General features: G+C 44.1%; 1 protein-coding gene across 1 annotated transcript; it reads left to right on the plus strand.

Moving 5' to 3' along the window:
- mrpl12 (mitochondrial ribosomal protein L12) lies at positions 1-3,430 on the plus strand. The gene is made up of 5 exons (XM_056576974.1): positions 1-210; positions 896-1,094; positions 1,329-1,394; positions 1,694-1,831; positions 2,297-3,430. Exons 1-5 carry the CDS (start codon positions 152-154, stop codon positions 2,411-2,413), a joined length of 579 nt encoding a protein of 192 aa, XP_056432949.1. The 5' UTR covers positions 1-151; the 3' UTR covers positions 2,414-3,430.
- Positions 3,431-26,169: the final 22,739 nt, after the last annotated feature.

Consider the following 26,169-nt stretch of genomic DNA (forward strand, 5'->3'; position numbering starts at 1 on the left):
GCTGATGCATTGTGGGTAGGTCAGGCATAGAGTGGAGGACGCCATGTGCTTTCGAGACAGAAGGACCCGGGGATTGACAGTACTGGTGTGTGGTTTGAAGGGGCATATTTTGGTAGTTTGAGCAGAGGAGGAACCCGGGTACTTGATTAGGATGTATTGCACCAGATACTGCATTAGGACCGCGCTGCGGATCGCGGGAAACACACACCGGTATGTAACGTTAGCTGGCGGGCGTTATCCAACTGACACCTTGCTGTGTAGTGTCAGTGGCGGTAGTGGCTTGTGTGCAAAGACCACTGTACTGTTTGTTCGCGTTCAAGGGCAGAACGCTATTCTCTTATTAAATGCATTGATATTACAAACGATCCATATGCTCAGGATGCATTGCCTTTCTGTTAACCTAATACATGCATCGATACCATAATATCCGTCTTAAAATGTGTTATCGTACGTAACATGTTAGCCGGTTTAGCTAAGTGCCATTCATAGATATTTTCGGCTCCATTGACTTTGTTTTTGGCTTGGTAGATGGCTAAGATAGCAGTTATACCTTGCACCTGTCTTCGCCAGGATTTCCGATGTCCTTGGGTTTTAAAATATGTTGAGTTATGTTAAACTCCATCCATGGGAGACGTGTGTGTCGCGCCCACCACCAAGGTCATGTGCAATTAATTGTGTTCAGGTTGTTCTCCTTCAAACAAATCAAACATTACAGCCACCATAAAAAACAAACACCAATTGTCTCAACTGTAGGAATACAAAGATTAAAGAAACACCCGGATGCGTTGGAATACCTGATTTATGTATGTCAGGTATATGTGCCTTTTATGGGATATGTGTAGCTATTTTAACATTTTATAGTCCTAAATCATTGTTTTTATGCATTGTTCAACAGGCAAGAACTCTTACGGCAGACGCCAGCCCTATGTACGCTCAGACATTTAAAGACGACTCCAGCAAACCCCTCCGGTGCCATATTGGCCCCCCCTCTGGACGGGGCACCCAAACAGTATACCCCCAAAATCCAACAACTGGTCAACGACATAGCGAGTCTAACCTTACTAGAGGTGTCGGACCTTAATGACCTACTCAAGGTATGTGGATTATATAAAGTGTTCTTGTCTAAAATGCATTAGTGTTTAATAGCGTTCCAATAGGTCAATGATTTACTTTCATTTAAATTAATTTTAGGGTGTTGGTTGGGGAAAGAAAATTCTGTTTTGTACTGCACTACACACAATACAGTACAATACAATTATGTTGATCAAATTACTCTCTAAATCGCATGGATGTTAAAGTACTCTCTTGTTTTGTTTTTTTTCTCGCAGAAAACCTTGAACATTCAAGATGTGGGAATGATGCCAATGGGGGCCATGGCAGCCCCTGCAGCGCAGGTGAGACTCGCCCTTCTTGAATGAATTATTTTCCAATAGCATGACCAATACATAAAACAGAAAAGAAGACGTGAAACATGGAATAAATGGCTTAAACAACAAGGAAAAACGCATGTTGTGGTAGAAAATAGTGGCACTGCTGGGTTTGGATGTCTCCAGGTCAGTATAGGTGCCGTTATGTTGTTATAATCATCATAATATGATGTTGACCAAAGCTAGTTATGATTGTAGCTAGCTGCAGTAGCTCATGTTGAACCTAGTAAACCATTGGTCGGATTCCTGTACCCCCGTGTCCCCAGGCCACAGAGGAGGACGACCTTCCGGTCAAGAAGGAGCAGACCCATTTCATCGTGAAACTGACAGAACTGAAGGCAGCGGAGAAAGTCAAACTCATAAAGGAAGTGAAGAACTGCATGCAGGGCTTGAATCTGGTGCAGGTATGTTCAGTTAAAAATAATTATGGCTTTTTCGTTTGTTGAACATGCTTGTAGTCTGCTTGCAAGTCTGGTTTATATTCTTCTGCTTCATACCATGAACTTTCCCTGCTGTTACTCATTCATACAAGCTTTACACTGCAAATTATGAATTTTTTTTAGAACGTAACTAAATGTAAAAAAACGGAAACGTAACAGAACTGGTAAATATATTCAGTCTTAAATATACTCTTGATAGAATATCCCAATAAAAGCAAGCAATGTAACCAATACAGCTTTTCAACGCCATGAAGAGACAGTATTTCGGGGATCTCAATATAGCCGTAATCAGCTCTAGGATACTGTATCATCACAATGACCAATTAACAATTGTTGCATCGATACATAGCATTGACCCAGCTCTTGTTCTGTCGCCCTCTGCCCTGTTATGGTCACGTGACCTACTCTTGTATCCCTGTCCCGACCCAGGCCAAGAAGCTGGTGGAGAGCCTACCCCAGGAGATCCGGGTCAACGTGTCCAAAGAGGAGGCCGAGAAACTCAAAGCAGCCCTGGAGGCCGCAGGAGGCACCGTGGTGTTGGAGTAACCACTGCGTCCGCCGGCCCATCAGCCCGGCCTACCCGTCCCGCCACCAACGCCATGGCTACTCGCGCACCTAGTGCGCTTTTTGTTTGTCTTTTTACTTTTTCTTTTTACCATCCAAGAGGGGAAGGCAATGGAGGAAAATAATCAGAGGCGCTAAAAGAAATGACCTCCGATGTACGCACCTCCTATGTGCGTTCCGTGTCCGGTGGTGGGGCTGCAGAAATCCAAAGACTGAACTCCCTGCAGGCACCCCTCTAACCTGAACACAGAGGGTGTCCATGTGCAACCCCCGCCTACTGATCTCTTTGTGTGATGCGTCGTGAGGCTACTGCGGAGCTACCAAACTGCGGGTCCTCGGCCTCATGTCAGATGACGGTTTTCTTTCTGTATTGTATGTCTCCTTTTTTTTTTCTTCCACAGAACGAAATGTTAAGTTGTTCCGATCTGGATCTAGGCCCATTAACTGTCTAAATAAACATAACTGTTGGAGGAGTCTACATTACAGCAAGGATGATTATTATGAACGTGATTAAAGTTGAAATATTCACATGTAATCCCGTTCTTTTCAAGTGTTCTGATGTTGATTGTGTCCTGTGATGGTAAGGTAATGAAGGAAACATTTGAAAGTAAATAAGATTAAGAAATCCATTGAAATTATTTTGGAATACGAAATCAAGTCAATCCTTTAAAAGTTCATTGGTCCAGGTTTGAAATTTTACATTTACTTGAGATCTGTTTTATATAATGCATTCAGCACAAAGAGTAGCAAACTCAATCTGCACATGTGTAATGGATTATTATTCACATCACAAGGTTTTGACAGTAAAAAAAGAAATGCGTGTAAATTAAGCAGCTGAATTTAGCCCACACACTTGTGCACTTGCCTGGGAACCAGACAGCTACCTGCAGGGCAGCCGGACTCGGGGTGTAAGGTGGACAGGCTTTGGGGGGCCCAAGGCAGACTGGCCCATGGGAATGTAAAAATAATAAAAAATCTTAAAACCTCACTTTTTAACGTGTGTGTGGTGGGAGGCGATGACTCCAGTTTAACCAGTGAATGAGTTTCTCTGGTCTCTTTGATGAAAGCTTCCTTCTCACTCTCACACATACACACACATACTCACTCGCGCACAAAAATAAGGTGAATTGAATGAAGACTTTTCATTTTGAAGTTTGAATCTAAATCAGTCAAATCAGACTCATCCCTTTAATTAAAATGAGGGAGGTCATTTAAGATCAAACACAGAGCTGAAATAGCCTCTCACTGTTACCAAGCAGACCACAGGCTGCCGAACCTGCATTGAGTTTTACTAATTAGCTCACCTGCCGCAGCTCGCCTGCCAGGTGGTTTTCTTAATTAGTTAATTGGTTACGTCTGGTGCGTTTCACTTAAAAGGGAACTGGACAGTACATTTGTTTGTGTACTGTTGACTGGTGCGGTCTGTTGTGACTTATTTAACAGCTCTTCCAGTTTCGCAGGCTAAAGACTTTTTGAAGTAAAGAGGAGCATCTCATCTGAACCTGATGTGAGTATTAATTGTGTGGCAAAGCACAACTGACGTGACTTGTATGTTGATTATAAATCACTGATAATGTGTGAAGGAAATCTGGGATTGTGGTGGTTTAAATCTCATTTGAAATTTGGACCATGAGTACCTGTTCCTTCCTTCAAAGGTCTATCACGGATATTTAACTGCAGTTCTGTGAGTATCCCAACTTAACCATGAAGCATATCTGCAAACTGTAAGTCATTAATTTCTCATTACTCTTGGGCACACTGATGTATTTTGGCTTCCTGATGAGTTAACCTGTTACCTGAAGGTTGCTCTGAGTATTTTTTATTGGTTCATGGGTTACTTAGGTGTTTGCTTTATGTTGGTATTAATGATTTGTTAAAATGGTTACAGGCTCCAAGTTATTGTTGTAAGCTGGAGTATTGGGTTTGGTACTGATATCTTCAGTCTTCTTTCATTCTACTCTCCTGAGCTCTGCATCTTCATCACATGAGTGTTGCTTTACTGTTGAGCGTGTGGTCTGAGTGAGCAGAGGTGCATACTGGGATACAGAGCTGTCTCGAGTCTACAGGTCTGTAGACATGCCCCCTCAGGGGAAACCGAGTGTTTGAGAAACTTGTTGTGACGTCAGTTACATGGTCTGGAATGTTCTTAAAGATGGAGACAGGGATTCAGAAGGAGAAACGCCAGGGGGAGATGAGGGGGCTCCTCACCTCAATGACTAAAGCACAACTTCAGTCTGACACAGAGAACCATGGAACACATTCAACAGTCCCCTCCAGGCATCGTGACTCCTCAGGAACAGTTTCATTTCCAAGAAGGTCTTATTTGGGGCCATCCCCATATGGATCCTGCTCCTCAAGAGCCACCCCCCTCCACTGGGTGGTCTTCTGAACAGATGACCTCCTTCCTGTCCTCAGGCTGACTAAAAAAGCTGCACCGTTTGCATCTGTGAAGGCCCCTCATTCAGGATACCACTGGACTACAAAGACATGACTTCAGAGATGTTGATTCAACCTGGGACACATTTTGGAGACGCCAAGCATAATCCATCACCAATGTCGCAATGTGGGACGCCACTGAAGAATGTTGCACGTAATTTACGTCTCTGGAAACATTGGTTGTTCGGTTATTGGTGCCCTGGGAGGAGAGCTGGGGGGGGGGGTGATGGAATGTTATTTGCTATGAGGTTTTTACCCTGCATGATTGTTTGGCCTTTTATGGCTCAGTGGTGTGTGTGTGTGTGTGTGTGTGTGTGTGTGTGTGTGTGTGTGTCATGAGATGGAAGATTTTTGAGCATCGCTAGGGTTCTACTGTGTGTTTGTCTCCCACTCACACCTGGCATGGCGTTCTACGTGCCTGTCCTGGGTACTATGTGTGTGTGTGTGTCCGGCTTGGTTTGGCAGTGATAATGTTCACACGGGGGTCTGTGTGATTGGCTTGGGATATTGGAATGGTCAACTAAATCATACCTGATGGACGGCCACACGTTTACTTAAGGGCCTCCAGTAGACATGAAGAGCCCTGAGCAACGCTCCGGAGCGTGATCCAACACACTGGGCAGGAAGGAGAGTATCCAACTCAAGTGTAAAAGGATGCAAGCGGCGTGTTCAGATCAGTGACTCCAAACTAGGACTACACCAATCAGGATCAATGGAGGATGGACACCAAAAGGAATTTCACAAGGAGAGTCTGATGTTGGAAAGGGACATAAATGGATATTCAAAATGACCTTCAGACCTGTAATGAGACGGCTCTTCCTACCTGGCTGGATTGATGGAGAGCCCTGTGGATCTTGTCTTGCTCTCAGTTGCATGTCTTCTCAGGCTGAACTGTATTTGTTTCGGACAGGACTAGCTGAACAATTGATTCCCTTAAATCAGAACCAATCCGGGAACTCCAGCTAGTGCGCTCTTCGAGCTGAAGTTGTGCTCTTCAGCTGAGGTGCTAAGGAAACCTTCACTGGGGCTTCAAGGTGTAAAGAGGATAATGTTTCAAAGTGTTCCATGATACTCTGATGAAGACCGTTGTTGTGTTCCACTGGCTGCGAGGAAGAACCCACACATCTTCCTCTTGGCCTTTCTCCTCTGAAAATCCTGGCGCCATCTTGAAGGATATTCCAGCTCATGTAATTGATGTCACGACAGATTCTCAAACACTTGGTTTCTCCTGAGGGGCGTGTCTATGGAACTGAAGACTTCAGACAGCACTGTCTCCCAGCATGCATCTCTGCTCACTCAGACCACACCCCCATGAGTAGGATGCAACACTCTAGTGATGGAGATGTAGAGTTTTACAAGTAACGAGGGAGCAGACTAAGGTGATTAGAATGGAATGTCAAGTCTGTAAATCTTTAAACCATGAAGATGGTTGGATAGTTCAGGAATTGGGTCAGGGTACGTTGCAGGGCTATGGTCGGCTCTCTGTGAGGTCAACGTTTAGATTTGCTCTATGGTTTGTACTACAGTTGTTGTGGGACGTACATGGTAGTTTGGTTCTTCGTATGGTTTTGCGTGATATAACTTGTACACACTGGGTGCATACTAATGTAAAGGTACACTGAATAGTATTAATGACCAACAGCAACAAACAGATCTCCTCAAGGTAAGTCTGTTGGCTGTGTTTTAATGAAGACCATCGCTGGACTTCAGGATCTTCCTCCGTTCAGCTCAAGGTGAGGCGCTGGTTCTGTTTTTTTCTTTGGTTGGTTCCGGCCGGAATGTTCGGATTCCAGTCGGACGGTTTGTGCTTCCCGCCGTGGAAGGTTCTGAGTGCGGTCACTTGATTTAGTCCCAATGGTTAGCATAGAATGTTGTAGTCTTGACAACCATAAGAAACCACGTGCGTCGTACATTATGTTGATAATTTCCGATGGTTGCGCCGTACTCTTAACCACGATGACGTTGCGGGACTCTCACTGCGTACAAAACAGCGTTCTACTTGCGGGCCCATTTTTGACATCAGGGAAGGCTTAAAATCATTTCAAGATGGAAGATAATTTGACATTTCTTCAAAGGAACCCAGCACCTGAATATGGCTGAGTATATTTGATTTAATATCGATATTGCTTAGTGTTCTTTGTTACTTCAGCCTTTGTACGTTCTAAATATCTGCTGTCATTAATTGCCACAGAAGTTAAACCCTACCCAATGGAATGACGTTAAACAACGACTTTGGTGCAGAGTTAACAACTGGATAATATAAAAGCTAAAATAATGGCCGTCATTCCCACATGTTACAGTAGAAGATACTCTAGAACTGTACAAGGTTAAAAAGGTAACATGTATTTTGTCCCAAGGTGCCTCCTCACCCAGAGCAAGACCTCCACCTCCTCTCCCAGAGCCAGACCTCCACCTCCTGTCAGAAGTCCTCCAGAACAGGTCAGTGCTCTGTGAGTAGAGTCTTCTCAGGTCAGTTTCAATGCATGGCCTGAACCACTTCTTTAAACTTGTGGACTGCTCTGTCTTCATTCCCAAAAATGGGATGCTCATGTCTGGTCTCAAGTCTTTTCTGGCCTTGAGTTATAAAATAATAGTTCAATTAATTGTGTAACTTGGTTTCGGATGAGTCAAATAAGTTTATTGTTGGGCAATTGCTGATATAAACCTGCTGCTGTAGCTGAAAGGCGAGGCTGAGAGGCTGGGGACCGGAGGCTTGTGGTGCCAGGGTGGACCGGAGACTGAGGCTGGAGACCAGGGGCCTGCAGCACCGGACCAGAGGGTAACCATCACCAAGCTCATCTGAAACACTAAAATCCACGGTAGTTTAGGTCTGGTTTTGATCATCTTATGACTTTAAATCTGTGCCGAGCTGTGAGTTAATTCATACGGGGTTATGCAAGATTCATGAGCCATTAATGTTACTAGTGCTGCTACGACCGTAGTGGATGAATTGCTGAACGCGACAATCAGCAGACGTTGTCTAATTTAAGTGTTTAAATTTGGCTTCCATTTTACAAGTGAACCTCAGATGCAGGAGGTGGGGTGTGTTGCGTCCCCAGGTGATATACTGCTGAGACCAACTGTTTGAAACCAGACCAGGAATCCATGGCTGAAGCAAGACTTCCGCTGTTTGTTCCAGACCAGGACTCTGTCTGAGGAGAGCTGCTGGAGGAGCTGAGACGCTGGAGGACGACTAGGAATCGACTGATAAAGGATTCCTCGTAAGTTTGTATTTACTTACATGGTTGACTTGAAGGGCAAAATACAGCTGTTACTTTGACATGCGTTAACCAACTACCACTGTGTTTTCTTACTAGATCGTGTTTCTGGAGCGGAGGCGAGCTGGTAGGGGAGCCGTGAATCTGGAGGATGACCATCACTCTACCAACAAGGATTGTAAGTTTGTATTAACCAAACAAACTGGAAATAAAGGGCTTAAAAATAAGACAAACTACATGTTTGTTATCAGACTTTAGGGCCAGATTCGTGCTGTTTGTTCCAGACCAGGACTCTGGCTGAGGAGAGCTGATGGAGGAGCCAAGACTCTGGAGGACGACATCACTCCACCAACCAGGAACCTTGTAAGTTTACCTAAAATAAACAGAGTGGACTTGTTGTAACGCAGGATTATTTTGTCCAGTACAAGTTACGGCATACTGTTGTGGTTGTTTACCAGACAAACTAAAGCTGCTACTTTGTAACGCGCCATTAGAGCGTCTTTTGAATATTGAACGTAATCAATGTCCTTGTTTGGTCCGGGCAGACACACCTGAGCTGAACCTCACCTGATCCTGTTTGGTCGGGGGTAGACGCACCTGAGCTAAACCCGCCCTGATCCTGACATCCTGCTGGTCCCGTCTCCTCAGTTCATCTGAGCCTCGTCCTCCAGAATACCTGCTGAGCTCAGCAGTCTGAGGCTGATCGATCAATGACCTCCAGTGGGAGTGATCTTCTTGACCCCACATGTAACAGTGTGCTTCCACACGCCTTTCCCTCACGTCTGTCACTAACCTCACTACTTCACTGCTCTCTTCTGCTTCCTCTTTTCTTCCTTCTCTGTGGTTCAAACCTTTACACGGAAGGCGCGTCTTCCTGCCCTCAGAGGGTTTAGTGTTAGGGTTGAGAGTCAGGGCTTAGAGTCAGGGACAGAGCTGGTCAGGGAGGACTGCTTTTACACAAACCTCTTCACTTGCTTTCAGAATGGTGGTGACATTTTGAAAAGATTCATTTGGGAAAAAAAATTCCTCTGCTTTCCTTTACAAAATTGTGTTAAACTTCTGTCAAGTGTTTTTGTTTATATATTAAAATCCCACATTGACTTCTACATGCTTGTTGCGTTTCATTTAATTGTCCTTTAACTTGGTTAATGTCAAGCTAAACTCTTGCAATTCATTTAATATACATGATTGTTATTCAGCAATGTTCACATAATCCATTTGTAAAAATATGAAACCTCCATATTACTACTAAATTCAAGCCTATTCATGTATTTAACAGTGTACATACTGCCCCGAAGGCCATTCTCTGCTACTACAACACGTTCAATCCACCAACCTGTCTCACATCAATGTACTATAGCTACGTTGGTTCAAACGGAAAATGTAGTTTGGTGTGAGACTGTCAAGCAGAGGGAGCTGTCATACACCTTAATTATGCAAAATAAAGCATTAATGTTCATGCAAAATAAAGCATAGAAATCATTTTGGCATTTTCATTTTCCGTCTGGGCTAAGCCCCGGATGTTTATGAAACCTAGAAACATCCCTGGCTTAAAGGCACCCAGTGCAACTTTCAAGGCTTAAAAATAAACATTCAATTTCTAGTCTTTTTTACACGTAAGTTTCAATAACTCCATACCATTACATACCGACATTCAAGCAGCAAAGATGAGACGTTGTGTGGTGAGAACTGATAAATCGATAACAACAATGCCGCCATTTTCTTTATTTTTTGTAACCTACAATAAATAAAGCAGGCTTCCAGTCAATGGAAAAATGGCTTCTCCCCACCGGCGATTGTTTACGATTTTCTATCAGTTCTCACCACACAGCGACGTCTCATCTTTGCTCCTTGAATGTCGATATGTAATGGTATGGAGTTATTGAAACTTATTACGTGTAAAAAAGACTAGAAATTGAATGTTTATTTTTCATTGAATGTTTACATAAAGTTGCACTGGGTGCCTTTAAGGAGTGGACCCATCAAAAACTCATTTCACAAACGCATGTTTTTGCACTTTACCACATTCTTTCAAAGAGAGCACCTTCCTTGAAAGAAGGTGGTAAAGTGCACCAAAGACGCAGCCATGTTCCGACTGCGGGATCTGTTTGCGAGTGGTGACGTATTGTATATCATACGCGTCGAGAGCAGCGGGAGTTGTAGTCCACAAAGCGCCCCAGGCCCCACACAAAAACTAAACGCATCAAACTCCTACCCGCTAAATTATAGTTTTCTTTGCATGAAAAATTATCATTTAAATCCACAAACAACATATCTGTAATCCGGGGCATATAAAGACTGGGATCAGAAAATAATTACTTTCTCTCCATTGACTCCCATTCATTTTTTTCGGTCTCATAGGTCCCATGAGCAATGGCGACTTACGAGCTCTATTGGGTTGTTTCAGTCATTAGCTAGTGTCGTCAGTGGGGGTGGCAATTGGAATCACGTGACAGCATTTTGGACGTTGGATGTCCATGTCCTACAAGCCGCAGCGAGACATCATAGGCTAGGTCACGGCTCTTCCCCCCCCCCCCAACAATTCTCCGCAGGGGGCTGGTATACCTCTTGTATACAGGGCCCAGAATTTGGTGCTACGCCCCAGGCTACCTGAACAGCCGCCTACTAAAGTAGCCGCTTCATTTCCCCGGAACGTGAATGATGTTGAACGTGGCTGCTTTAGCCCAAATAGTACACACGGTGGCGCACCACACCACCAAACCAAATGCTGAGAATTTGATGCAGTCTTTTTGTCGTGTATTTCACATCCTGCATGTTTAATGGTGCTTACCGAACTATCCTGTGCTGAAACATTAATGTCAAAGTTGGGAATGAATTAGAATTGAGTAGAAAATGTATTTTTTTTCAGACATTTTTCACCCTTATTTAACTTCGTATCATGAGTATCAGAACTGCTAATGGAATGGAATTTGCACATACGTGTCAAACACGACTTGATTTATGGATAAGTCCTTGTGCATGAGTTTACTGGATAAGATTCCATAATATATTAATCTCTATGGTTTACATAGCTCTTATATACAGCTAAAGTGTATGAAGTGAACTCCTCCCTCTCACGTGTTTTTTGGCCCTCGCCATTAGGTTTTGGGTCCATGGTAAGGGGAAATAAATATTTTTTATAATGCTTGAGGTTTTCTGTTTATAGAGTAGGGCTAAAACATATTCATCAGGTTGCAGTCTAGAGAAACATATTTGACCTTAAGCGGCTATGTCTATAAAGAAGAAAGTTGTATGGCAGTTATATAAGTAAGCATGGCGACCTGTTGCATAGAAACCTCTTTAGGTTAAGAACAATGACAAAATGCTCTCAAATCTCTGTGTTGTCGTTATCTTCTCCCATATGCTGTAAAACATCAGTGGTACACTGATGTAACCATCTGTCCTGCTCAGACTTTTGCTGTCAAATCATCACAAAATAACCAGGTTATGGATGTAGATAGCGATCATGTTTTGTCCCTGTGATGGGGTTTGGTTTTAGGACAAGTTCTGGCAGTTGCTTCTGTCTGAGCACTGTTTATAACCTTAATGACACAATCTTTACGCGACATCAGACCAGTGTCTTTGCGTTACAGCTACTCTGCGGTGTCTTTTCTCCTCCTGTCTTTAGCTTTGTTTTTCTTTGACTAGGTCAGACGGGTGAGTGTCACGCTTCTCAGAACTGTGGACTTGTTGTCAGCGCAATCCAAACGTCAGCCAGTGGTTGTCGTAAAACAAAGAAAACGTATTCAATTAAAGAGACTGAGAATTTGAGCAAGTGCTTTGTGTATCGAGTCATGCCTCCTGACGTGAACTAGTTGATAAATCGGGTCTCTTGTAACATTGTGCCAGTTTTCTAAACAACACGGAACGACAGATGTTTTATTCATGAGGCCAGAGACACGTTATGGTGCAGACTGGTCTTTGCTTTGGTCCTATAATGTCACAGCGGCTGACAGTACACCACAGCCAGTTCCCCCTCAGGCATTTTACAAGGTAAGCTCCTACTTGACTTTTAATGGGATGATGCAATAATATTTCATGCGCCAGAGTAACGAGTCATACCAAGCCAGTATCAGAACGATGCAACCGAGCTCGTCTCTCCTCTAGGTTCCCAGAGACGACTCTGAGCTGTGAAAAGAATATGAACGCCCAAGGAGCCCACTGTTTGGTCAAAAGGTTCTGGGTTTGAACCCCAATGTTCGCAATCTACATGTAGGCATCCTTGAGAAAGATGCTTCACCCATTAATTACTTTTTAAAAGTATCTAAAACGATAGGGTAATTTGATTTGGATGAAGTGATCTGACTGCATCCACTCCCATTCTAACGGGACTTTTGTAATGTTTCTGCACAGACCCAATTATAAAACCCCCATGTGTCAATTGAGCTATTGAAAGTACATATTACAGTATTGAGTGGTATTCCGGCTCATTTCAGTGACTCCGAACATTTGGCTCGGCTCACCTATAGCAGCGGGTTATTCCAGCCCCCAAACGGCTACTCGTCGTTTAGCAGGGATCCTGTGTTCAGGGGGAGGGGGTTGAAGGTGTGCCCGGGACCCTGCAGGCCCACAGAGGGGGGTTCAGTCCCAGCTCAATCAGTTTGCCAGCCAGTCTGTTGGGGACCATGCCATTGAAGCTGAAGTGTAATCAATGGTCGGCAGCCTCACATAGCCCACTGTCAAGAGGAGAGTGTGTGGGCGGCGGGCAGGACCCCCTAGAGACAGAATCAGCGGTGGATCTGTTTGTCGGATATGTGAACTTCAGCAGGTGGAATGAGGTGTATTGGGGAGGAAGGGCACAGATGTAATCCTTGATCAGCCCCTGGAAGCGATTCTAGAGCACTGAGGTGAGTGCCACTAGTCGCTAGAAGCATTCCAAGGCCCATAGTTACTGCTAATTTGCCATGTTGCTATCCATTAAAAGTAAAAGAAGATTTAAAATCAAGATAAATAGGGTGAGTCACATCCATCACTAGTAGCAGCATAATTTTTTGCTGAATGTCTATGACCTTGTTCAAAATAATGATCATCACCGCATAATCACAAGAACTTACCACACACACACGCACACACATACACACACACACATACACACACACACACACACACACACACACACACATACACACACACACACACACACACACACACACACACACACACATACACACACACCTACACACACACGCACGCACGCACAATAAGCCTGAACTGGCCAGGCAGTGACAGCTTCTATCTTTTATTTATTTTTTTAAATGCAACAGTCTTATAAAACAATTGTTCTGCTCTGCATTTGAGAGCAGCCTCTGAGAATGAGCAGAGAGAGTCAGCGATGGAGGCTGCTTCGACGTGACAGGGCCCAGTATCAGAATGACACAGACAGTTATTATGTGCAAATTAGTGATCTCACCTGAAGTAATGAAGCATTACAACGGCCGGGTGCAAGCAGGGACTCCATGCTTCAATTAATACATTAAAGAACATAAACATATTTATGAACGGCTAGCAGATGGCGGGCCAGTCTGTTAAGAGTCCCGGGTCCTTTCTCCGACCAAGTCCGACCCTGGGCAGTGGTGAAGTAAACTTGTGGGCTCTTGTACATCTCCACTCCTGTGTTAACCCCTCTCTTTAGGAAAGCTGAACTTTGTTAGACTTCATCTATCTCTATTCATAACAGACATAAAAGGGTATGCAATAAGATCGCCTACTCCTCTAGAATAATAATGGACAAGGACTGGGCGTGGGAACATGTCCCAATTAGTTGCACTCCCTGCGTGCTATTTGAATGTTATTTCTTAGAGACACTCTGCACGCTTTGTTCTGGATGAAGGAAAACATGTGACTAATCCTGTGTGGGTAGACGGACATGTACTTTTTGCGGGGTGGGTGGGAGGTACTTTGTGTTTCCTGCACTGCTTCTCTTGATTACCAATCTCGTCTTGTCAGGTTTTTAATACCGAGGCTCATGCATGTCCACGCCCCAGAGCCCACCCACAGAAGACCCCCCCACCCCCCTGTCTCAGTGGATTCTCATGCAGTGTCAAGAGTGATCGAGTTGTGTTCAGGTTTAACCTCATGTCAAGCGCTCTCTCTCTCTCTCGCTCTCGCTCTCTCGCTCTCTCGCTCTCTCTCTTTCTCTCTCTTTCTCTCTCTCTCTCTTTCTCTCCCTCTAAATCCTGAGGGAAAGGATTTTTAATTTACTGGGCGCTGCAAATCCTTTTTGAATCACTGTACATGGATTAAGACTGAGGCATGTTTTCACTGGGCTGCTTTTGAGTTTTTTATTATTTTATTTTTACACACACACACACACACACACACACACACACACACACACACACACACTCACAGAGGTGCGATCAAAGGACAAACACAGTCCATGATAATGCCACTAGCCTATGCCCTGGGACATAAAAGTTGCCGGCCCGTTAATCAGTGCTATGAGTGACACCTTTAATAGGTCAATGAGTGACACCTGTGGTTATCCTATCATGACGAAATTGGCGATTGTTTTGTATGGCTGCAGGAACATGAACTAGCATACGTACGCATGGGAGTCGTCCAAATTGAAAAACGTGATTCCCTCCGGCTGGAATGGCTCTTTCGGAAAAAGAAACCTGCTCAATTAAGTGTAGATAATTACAGTTGATGCCTTTTATGGTAATTACATTTAGGTCTCGGCACTCGGCTGTCTCTTTCCAACGTAGCGGGGTCTGGGGCCCCAGATGCAGGCGCGCCGCGGCGGGGCTTTTAGTCCTATCAGGGTTGGCCATCACTGATAGACTACACAAAGGTCTCGTGCGTTGGAAAATGTCCATCAGATCTTTGGTTCATCAATACCGTGGACGAGGAGACAATCACATTTGCCCGGATGCGCGTACGCATACCAATCGCCCGTTCTTCTTCATCTCTCTCTCGTTTTCTAACCGCATGCTGGAATAATAAATATTAATGGGAATATCAGCATGAGATGTTCCAATTATTGTTATTTATTGATATGCCGGTGGCCTTAATCCATTTTTTTTATTACAAATCAAAGTGGATGCTTGTTATTAATGTGTGTTATAGACTATACATAATTTCACTTAAATTACGCAAGTAGTTTCGGTGTTTTTTCTTAGAATTCACAATTGAATGTGTAACCTTATTCACAAAGCACAAACAGAGCACGGCACAGATTCCAAGCTATTAATATACGAAAATATTAAAATACAAAGGTTTAATGTTTTCATTTTATGAAATAGTAGGTCTATGTATTCCTTTTTTTGCTGCTTGTTGGTAGTTATGATGTGTTTTTTTTTTTTAAAGCACTTAATAACTATCAAGCCACATAAGAATTATTAAAGGGTACGGCCCGGGGAAAACTCATTAATATGGATGGTTAGTTTGGCTTCTTTAGATTAGTAGTCTATTGATCTAATATGTATTCTTGAACTCCGAATATTATGAGCAGGGTTTGTGATGCAATGAGTCCCATTTCCAGTAATCAGAAAACCATACAATACGATAGGCCTAATTATAGGGTTCTCAAACAATTCTAGGGCTTTTAATAATAGTTATCTTATTAATGTAATGTTAATAAAATATATGCATCCACATGGGTAGTATTATAATGGAGACAATGTTATATGTCAACACCTCTGTGAACAGTATCTATAGCTCATCGTTTCATATTCTGCTGTTTCCAACATATTTTCAAGACCCCATATCAAACTGATTCAAGTGCATCATCCTATAGCCTGTCTTGGTTTTGCGATACCTTGTTGGTCTTCGAAGTGCTGCTGTTAACAAGAGCTGCACTATTGTTTTCCCTATGTATTGCAAAACAACTAATAAAACAACCACCTTATGACACAGTGGAAAAAACATTATGTTTTCCTGCTGAGGAAAACAACTTCAAACACCGTCTAGGCTATGATCTATTGGTGCCGCGATAGGTCACTGTTTGGAAACAGTGTCCTCTTTACCTCTTTTTGAATACGAAATGTACTAGATACAAAGAGTGAGAAAATGAAACCACATGTGATCAAGCACTGTCTGCACGGGGCTATTTGAGGGGGAAAAACATATTCTTTATTGTTAACCTTGAAGCAGTATGCAATTTAATCTTCTGAGAAGTAATTTCCAATGGTTGCATTTTCAAATTATCCTGTGTAGAGTGTGTTATGTGTATTGCAACCATCCTGTAGAAATAGGACGTTCGCACTGAAGCCTATGAATAAATGTAAATCCATACCCACCTGGAATTTGTGTATTTTCATATTCGCCCTCAGGAATAGAAAATACCTTGAAAACAGTAGTTCTATGTAACATGAAGTAAGAAAGAATATCAGCTTTTAATATTAACTTTACCTCCTGGGAGTACCTACCCAGGACACTTTATAATTCTGCATCTCCACATGTCCATCACAGCATGGCAATTCTGCGCTTGCAGAGACCGACCGACGGATGAAACACATGAGCCTGTGACACATCTGCTGTCTGCAGACACGTTGGGTGTTGAACTTCTGTGTAGTTATCTATCTACCTGTCTCCTCGGGAGGTAGCGATACTGATTCCTTTCAGCTGACACATCAACACAGCCCAGGAAATGAGTTATGGTTATGGCAGGAAGCTTAGGAAAACAAGTATAGATGTTGTTTTCTTGTCAGCAACGGGGAAGAGTGAGGCTTTTTTTGCGTGGGTTCTTAGATGAGTGACTGTGTATCTGTGATACAGTTTTTTATTTATTTTTTCTCAATTGACAACTAAGTATTAACACTCGAGGTCCAGTGCCCAGTCTACAACGGACACACAGGCTGAGCTATGAGCTCTAATAGGATTGGGGACAAAGAGAAAGCGGTGGGTTGTGACCCAGACATCATGCAAGTGTCGCCGAACCGTGACACCATTTTTAGCTGTTAGCCTTTTTCCTGCCCCCTACATTTTTTGCATCTGCACAAATGCCTCCGTAAACATCGTGTTAACCCGACCTCCACATCTGCCCACCGACACCAAGGTCTCAGTGGAAGTTGCCAGTCCCATCGCTGCACACTTAGAGCTGGACATGTACCAGTACTCGTGACTATGAATCAGCTTCCTTTGTTTGTTGATGCAGGACCTGTATCAGACCCTTTGAACTGTGATCTATAGCTATATGGCTTGCAAGTGAGCAGGCATGCATATCAGGCATTAGGAAACACTGCATCATGCAAAAGAAGACGCTGTGCTTTGTGACTACTACTTTAAGCAGCTAGCACTGTTACTGTTCTCCTCTCTGCATCAGTGCCAGATGAAAGGGTTCATTTGATCTATTCTCTTAAAATGGTGGCACATGTCTTTTTTGCATCAATAGCTTGGAAGTTAAGAGGTCTTGATGGGAAACCTAGCTGAGCAACGAGCCAAAGCCCTCGCTGCTCATTGGTGATATTCAACCGCAGTCTATATAAGTGGCACGTCGCTATATATTTGGGATATATAGAGGTTGGTATGGATGGTATTCAATCACAGATCCCAAATCTTCAACGTACAAATTGTTATTGACTGCAGTGTAAGATTGACACCAGGGAAAGCTGTGGGTTTAATCAGCATCCATCCCCGTGTCAGGGTTTTTGCGCAGGCCCAATTGAGCAGCTTACTTTATCTGCCAGCTAAAAACTAGCTCTGGAATCATTTTCTGCAATCTATATGGTGTAACTCTAGGTGTGACAGTTAAGGTGAGGAAAGAACATGAGCTTCTTCTCCTCTTGTTTGTCAGCTGGGCTCGTTAGAAAGGTCAGACTGCACACCCACATCAGGAACAACAGCAGGAGGCTGTGTGTGTGTGTGTGTGTGTGTGTTTGTGTCTTTGTTTGTGTGTGTGCGTGTGCGCATGTGTAGGAGGGGTCACATGGGCTGTCAGAGCGGTTCACAGTTCCCTTTTTGCTCCCCACTTCCCCGGTCATTTCGAAATGTATTTGGCTTTAATTTCGCGGAGAGGAGGAAAAGTCAAGACAAAAGCACGATGATAAGTGAAATTGGAGGGGGTTGTGCGGGTCATTATACCCTAACGACATCATTGGGCATGCTGGGGCCATTAGTGGGCCCCACAGAGCCACGTAATCACATTGCTTATCAACGTTGCCCGATATAGGCTGGACACAGGTAGAAGATAGTGTTCTAGCGCTCTCTCTCAGCCGTTTCAACCCCCTATTAGCCCTTGTTTCTTGCTCACGTAACGCCAAACTGTGGCGCTTTGATGGCAAAATCCACCATAACCAGGAGAACTATTAAAAAAGAAACGAGAAAACACGGTCACAGAGTTCATTTAATCTGACTGCGTTGCCTTTTGGTTTCCTGGATTTACGTTATAAGCGACTCAGTGTGGGGGATGTAGCACACGTACCTGGAAATCGGTTAGTGTGCACGTGTGAAAGCTCTTGCTCTCTATATTATGCCCTTTGGAGGATCTGTGGAAATAAATTCAGATGAATATTAATGAATGTTATGTAAATGTAAAGCATGCAGACATTTGTGAAACTGTTGTTAAACATACAAACAGGCAGTAATTGTGGGATGTAGGAAACGTGAGAAGGCTTGCTGAGTGGTGATATAGAATATCAAAATGCTCTTTTTTTTTTTTTTCATTGCATTTCAGTCGCATTTCAGTCGCATTTCAGTCCACAAAAGCACAAAGGGGGAATGGAGCCCATTCATAACAATTTCTCTATGCCGATTAGTATTAATACTATTCTTCCTGTAGAACCTATAAAACACACAGCCGAGGTGTATTGGTACAACCGCAGCTGGTTAGTATTACCAGGCACCACGGCACATCGGCCCATCGGCCATGTAGCGTTGAGACCCCAAGGTTTCTGCGGCTATGGAGGCGCGCCGCCTCAAAGAAGCAGACCACCCACACATGAACTGAGTTGTGTTTTTTTTTATTGAAATTAATCACATGAAAAATAAATACAATAAGAGGCGCGCCGACCCAATCGGGCCTCAGCTATGAGAGGGTCGCCCGTGGCACTCCTGCGCCAGGTGCCCGGGCCGAACATAGCGATGGCCGCGCTCTGCGTGACGTTGAGTTGGGAGTCAAGCAATTAAGCACCAACAGCGAATATCGGCTGTTTGAATGAGCGAAACGTTTGAATGATTATATTGTACTAATATCTCGGCGCCACCCTGCGCCTACGCAGTCTGAAGGTCCGACTCTTCCTATAGAACACATGGAGCCGAGGTGCCGGTTGGTATTGCCCGGGATCGCGGCCCTCGGCTCATCGGCCATGTAGGTCCGGTAATAGAGAAACTCTGGTAAAAGGGCGTCCTTTGTTCTGTGCGTAAGAGTGAGTCTTAACTAAGAAGAAATAATTATGATGGTACTTCATATTCATAGTCACGAAAGGGGAAAAATTCATACTACATAAAGTAATTCCTCAGGTACAAACTTTTGGCCAATAGTTTGAGGCGTCCTTACACCATTATGGAATGTAGGGATTTATCACCTATTTGAGTTACAGGCCTATGGAAGACATTACCATAAAAATCAATCAACAGCAGGACCCCCCCTCCACAGAAGAGAAACAGACTGTCGATGAGTAAAGTGATTGATGACCCTCGGGAACCCTATCTCCATTCTTCAGCCGTTCCTCCGTCCGAGAAATGACTTGCACGTGTCTGAACCTGGCGAGCGGATACTGGCAGATCTCACTCATTTGCATTTTGAACCGCTCTGTAGGGAAACAGAAGCGTGGCGGGATGGGGGGGGATGTGTTGGCTAACCCCTTCCACACAGGATGCCTATTTCACCGCTGCCGTCCGTCACCGCCGCCAACCCCCCACCCTCGCACACGACACCTGATCCTCCACCTCCCCCCCCCCCCACCACACACACACCCGCAACCTCACATTCTCCCCCAGTCAGACTCAACGCCATGCGTCCCCCGACCCACAAGGTAACCATCGGATGCTGGCGTTGTTCTAGGGAAGGATTAGACTGAGGTGGAGTTTTGTTAGGATTAGCAGGATGAGCTGCAGAGTAGTGGAGTGAGGGGTTCTGCGGAGTCAAACAATAATGGAGAATGTCACATTAGCAAAATAAAGTGGTTTGTAAGAATTGGGAGGGTTATGAATGCATTTTTTAAATACTTGACATATTCCAAAGATACTTCCTACTCTACATGTTGTGTTACTGTAAAGAAGTTCTGAGGGCATTCTCCTGAATCCTTTATATAGAGAATAATATAAATAGAACAATCTTCTACTAACCGATGCTGGATTGAAAACGTTTGAATTTGCATGCAGGAAAGGGAAGACAAGAGGGACGGGAAAATGAGTGGATTAATTGTAGAAGTACACATTAGAAGTGCTTTGAACTGCAGAACATGCTGGCTCTATGCAGTGTTGAAATCACACACAAAGAAGAAAACGATTATGCAACAAAAACGGAATGTTTGTGGTGAAAAACTAAAGGTGCTGCTGTGGCAGTTGACGGTGATCTGATGTGGTGGTGATCCTTCATGTTTAGCGTGTTGCTAGGTCAATACTGGTTTTCCTGTTCTCAGCCACACGAGCTGGTTAGTTCCTGGCACCAGATGGCCTGATTAACCATTGAAACCTCAGTGTTAGCCTTTTGATATCAGTCAATTAATACGCCCAAACTACATTTTCTGGTCCTTCCTCATGATGAAAATCTAACCGTCTCTATTTATCTATTTCATTTGATGTACTTACAGACGTATTCAATAAAAAAAACCTCATGACTCCAAGGGTGTGTTTCTCAAAGCTAAGCTGATTCTTCGAGCTCTCCTAGTATGGGCAGAGATGTAGAGAGGTAAAAAAAAAAATCAATGTTTCACTAATTATACTCTGCTAGACTTATTATAAACTACTTTGTCAGTTCTATTTGGATTTATTCCAAATCTGTTTCATTTTGGGTAATGTGTTTATATTTAATATTAACAGTTGAAAGTATGTAGCAGTGGGGGGGCCCTAAGTGGACCTGGGGCTTTGCGACGGTCATGTGACCTCACTTAGCTAGCTCAGGACGCGACCAGAACCGGCCTCCATTGAGATGATGGGAAACATTATGACAGAACTCGGTTTACTGCCTTCATTCCAATGCAATTTTCTGAAGGAGATAAGTCTTTTATTAGAAAATGAGTGTGTTTTCGGCCAGATTGATGGGTTGAATCATGTATCTATGCGAGTCGCGGTGATTATTCATTTGAATTCAATAAACACAAGCAATTTTCATGTTTACTTAATGCTTGGGGGATGTAAACTTGGATGGCTCTTGGATGAGCAAATATTTCTCTCCGTCCCTGGTATCTTCACATGAGATGAGCCTCTGTTATGTGTTATTAAAAGAAGATATGAAGTTACACAGAAATATGACTCGACGTAGACAACTTAGGCTACTTGGTCCCTCCACACAGGCACACAAACACACATTCATTACGGCCTGTTGGAAAAGATACAATTAAAGTATAAAAAACACATGCACACACAAACACACAGACACACACATACACTCGTATCTATAGAAACCCTCGCAATCACAACACAATCTTACATACATAAAAATAAACACATATTTCCTTGCGTGCACAGACACACACACACACACACACACACTCACTCTCTCTCTCTCTCTCTCTCTCTCTCTCTCTCTTTCTCTCTCTCTCTCTCTCTCTCTGTCCCCCTCTCTCTCTCTCTGTCTGTCTGTCTGTCTGTCTCGGAGCGCTAAATCCACGCGTGGCCAATTGTGGACGGTGGAAATGAATGTGATTGGAAATAACCAAATGGGGCGCATTCACCGCCGAATGCATATATTGCACGAAGATAATAACAGACAGCTATGGCCGAAAATGTCCTTCTTTCTTCGTACACATGCGTTTAACGTGGTCATTACAAAAACCCAATATGTCTCCCCCATTAGCGGGCGGAAGGGGACAGTTACCGGGAAATTGTTTTGTTTTGCACCCTTGGCCTCTGAGATGCATGCGACCCAGAAGGGGCTGGCTGTTTGTCGTTAGCGGGGCTGGGAGGATTCATGTGACATTAGCCTGGAGCAGGAGACGTTCTGTTCCAGAAATCACGCCGGGTCAATAGGTCTCTATTTTTTTGGGTGACTTTAACGACACCTTTGTGCTGCTCCCGAGACCTTACTGAGGCTTGATAGCGTACAGAGTCGCGACCGCATGCATTTCCATGGTTAAGCGCCAGTTTTATATACAGCTACTCAACGTTGGAGGTTCACGTATTGTTTTTTCTGATGTACTGATTCAAGAAGAGGTTTTTTTTCTTTTTGTACAGTTTGAGAAGGCCACCACTCAGACCCCTTAAATCCAACTCTTTAACACCGAACTGATTTAACGCTATTTGGATTAATGCCGGGTCATAGCGTTGTTTAGGATGGGGCTGCTAATGAAGCGTGCTTTAAATGGAGCTGCCCCTGCAGATCTCTTGGCCCTAAAAGGGGATGGAATGTGTATGAAGCCCATGATGGGCGTGCGAGGGCTTAACGACTGTCATTTCCCATCGAGGACTTCAGGGAACCGGCGGGGTATGATTACTTTTGGTGCGGAGCACTTATTCACGTTTTCAGTGCATGAAGAGAGAGGGCAGGGGACGGGGAGAGAACAGGTAGGAAGGCCACCACAAGAGACCCTTTGAACGTATTTCACAAAGAGCCAGAAGGAGAGCGGGCAAAGGTGGCTGTACGGGGGAGAACGCGACGGAAAAAGCAGAACGGTGTTATGATCTTTTTACAGACCAGGGCTTTGGAACCTGGTTGTTGTACTTCTGCAGATTAAAAAAAGGTGCAAAAAATACTGCTTCCCAGCAGTCCTGTATCGTGTGTATATTTGATTAACACCCCGTTAATGGAGCCATTCGTCCCTCTCAATCGAGAGCACCCACTCAATCGATGGATCAGCAATCCTCTTTAGTGCAACACTAAGAGAAGACTTGTAAACACTCTTGAGTCGCCGTGTCCAACATATAATCCTAGGCATGCAGCTCTGCACGTTCAGGTATTGAATGTGTGTGTGTGTGTGTGTGTGTGTGTGTGTGTGTGTGTGTGTGTGTGTGTGTGTGTGTGTGTGTGTGTGTGTGTGTGTGTGTGTGTGTGTGTGTGTGTGTGTGTGTGTGTGTGCTTGAAAGAGTTTACCCCTGTGCAAAGAATGCTGGCCTGGCAGAGACCCTGACATTACCTGATGTATACCAGCCAGCTCTGCAAGTCCTCTTTGTATGTTTAAGTAGCGGTAAAGTGTGAAAGCGTAGTCTGTGCTCTGTCACTGACCATCAGGGGAGACCCACTAATGCCAGCGTGGATCAAAGGTGAAAGGTCAGTGGGTAAAGCGGGCATCTGTGCTGCTGTGTTTTGTGATGCGTGTCGTCAGCTATACGTTGTGATGACCCGATGGGTGGATTATCTTCCAGCGATGAGATCACCACCAGCTTATCATTATCTCTGTGGTGCATTACTTTTTTCTTTTTTTGCTCTCATCTCGTGAGCCAGTCATTTACTTCAGTGTTCCAGGGTCGTGAACTCAGTGACTGCCTGTTCTCCAGCAGGGCCTGTTCTTGTTGATGACCGTGGGTGGGATGTACAGTTCGGCTAATAGAATAAGACGCCACACAGTACTGTGTGGTAACGTGCAAGGGCAGCATCGCAACCAAGCCGGCCAGCTGTTGGTTAGTAAATTGTGCCTGTTGCATTTATGTTATATTCACCCATCTCTCGCACCAGAGAATTCAAAGCTTTTTATAACCTCCTTGGCAATATTACTCAAGGCCATTTTTCAGCCGTCAACACTCAAAAAATCACTCTCTAAAGTGTTTCAAGCAAACGCAATTGATTTTTGCATCATCAAGTACCCAAATACCATTACATGTGCTGTGCCCCGTTCTTTAAAGTCTTCCTACAAATTAAAATACTCTTCGTGGCCCAAGACTACTTTTCCGTTGTGCACACATGGGGGGAGGGGGGGGGGGGGGGGGGGGGGGGGGGGGGGGGGGGGGGGGGGGGGGGGGGGAAGGAAGGAATGACGGAGAGTCTATTAGCCGTCCACTTATCAATGCAATGCTCTGCAAACCCCTTATCAGTGTGCATTCCCCTCTCAGCGGCTCCTCGGTATTTCAAAGCCACCAGATGAAACCGCACAACTGCCTTTAACAGAATACACACAAAAAAAACAGCAAGATCAATTGCTCCCTCTCTCTTTCACAGACTGCATCTCGTCCCCTCCTCACCACAGGTCGTTAGCCAACGTGCGGAAGCATGTGGGTGTGGCTGTGTTTGTGTGTGTGTGTGTGTTTGCGTGTATATGTGAATATGTGGTGCGTGTGCGTGTGTGTGCGTGTGCGTGGCTGTGTATTGTGTGTAAATGGGAATCCATGGTGTGTGTGTGTGTGTGTGTGTGTTTCTGTGTGTGTGTGTATATGGGAATACGTGGTGTGTGTGTATGTGTGTGTGTATGTTTGTCTGTGTGCGTGTGTTTGTGTGTATATGTGATTAAGTGGCGTGTGTGTATGTGTGTGTGTGTGTGTGGACGGCCGCAAACAATGCGTGATCAACCCGCACGATTAGCTGGCAGGGCAGTCATCTCGTCAGGGTGTGGGTTGGGGAGCCACGTCTCGACCTACAGGAGGAGTGGAGGAAGCTACGATAGGAACATTACTGCTACCAGAGGAAGACATGGTATAAAGAGGGAAACAGCAGTATCAATATACAGCGTCTGTACTTTAAAGTTTAATAGAGAAGTGAGGAAGAGTTGGACCTCAAGGGACTATAACAGAAATCGTATAATTTGAGACTTTTTTGCTAAAATAGAAAAGCTAGTTGGGTCTTTTTTACTCTGTAGCACACTACTCTTACTGGGAGCTAACTTTGGAAACATGTTTCCCCAACGAAGATTACTGCCACCAAGCTGCCTTTTAAATGTCATGATTAGCTCTAAGTCCATAGAAGGATAATGCCTCAGAAGTTCGTATTTGAAGACTAATTGCCAGACCATTGCATTATTATCACAAGAGAACATCATTAAGTATTCATAGTTTCTGTGTTTTGAAAGGCTTGTTAGGAAGGGTCTCTGCTGTTGTATATTAAATACATTAACATAGTTTATTTATAATCAATACGCACACACAGACACACACACACACACATTAATAAGCTTTCTAATAACGCACATTTATGCACACACACACACACACACACACACACACACACACACACACACACACACACACACACACACACACACACACACACACACACACACACACACACACAACATTAATAAGCTTTCTAATAACGCACATTTATGTACACACACACACACACACACACACACACACACACACACACACACACACACACACACACACACACACACACACACACACACACACACACACACACACACACACACATTAACAAGTAAGACATAAGTAGTAAAACATATATGCATACACATGCACACATACATGCACACACATACACTTAAAGGCTCACAAGTAACTCACTTGCACACACACAAACACACACTTAAAGGCTCACTAGTAACGCACATATACTTACACAGGCACACATACACACACACATACACAAACACACACAGGTACAAACACATACACACACACACACACACACACACACACACACACACACACACACACACACACACACACACACACACACACACACACACACACACACACACACACTTACTAAGTAAGCTTGCAAATAACCCACATCCACCCATTCTAGTTTAAGCCTAAAAAACAGTCACTTCAAATTTCTCCTATGCTAAAATGATGAATAATTGGTAGCTACTCAGTGGAGCCGCGTGGCCATTAGTTACAGCTGTAGTGCTGTGTGACGACAGCCCTTAGGCGGTGATGTAACAGGCCACTACGTTTGGAGTAGGAGGTGATTCATAGTGACTTAGGGACTGGCCATGAGGGACATATTCCTTAAGGTTGGAATATTGGGCCTTTTAATGTTAAAGGCGTCATTGTAGATCGCCTGCTCTGCTCAGTGAAGGTTTTAGGATTTCCGTTGCTTTTCTGCCAGCTCGTTTCGGTGGCTGTGTGGTCATATTGATACACATACGT

This window comes from Gadus chalcogrammus, chromosome 2, assembly GCF_026213295.1.
Source record: "Gadus chalcogrammus isolate NIFS_2021 chromosome 2, NIFS_Gcha_1.0, whole genome shotgun sequence".
In the NCBI taxonomy this organism is placed as follows: domain Eukaryota; kingdom Metazoa; phylum Chordata; class Actinopteri; order Gadiformes; family Gadidae; genus Gadus; species Gadus chalcogrammus.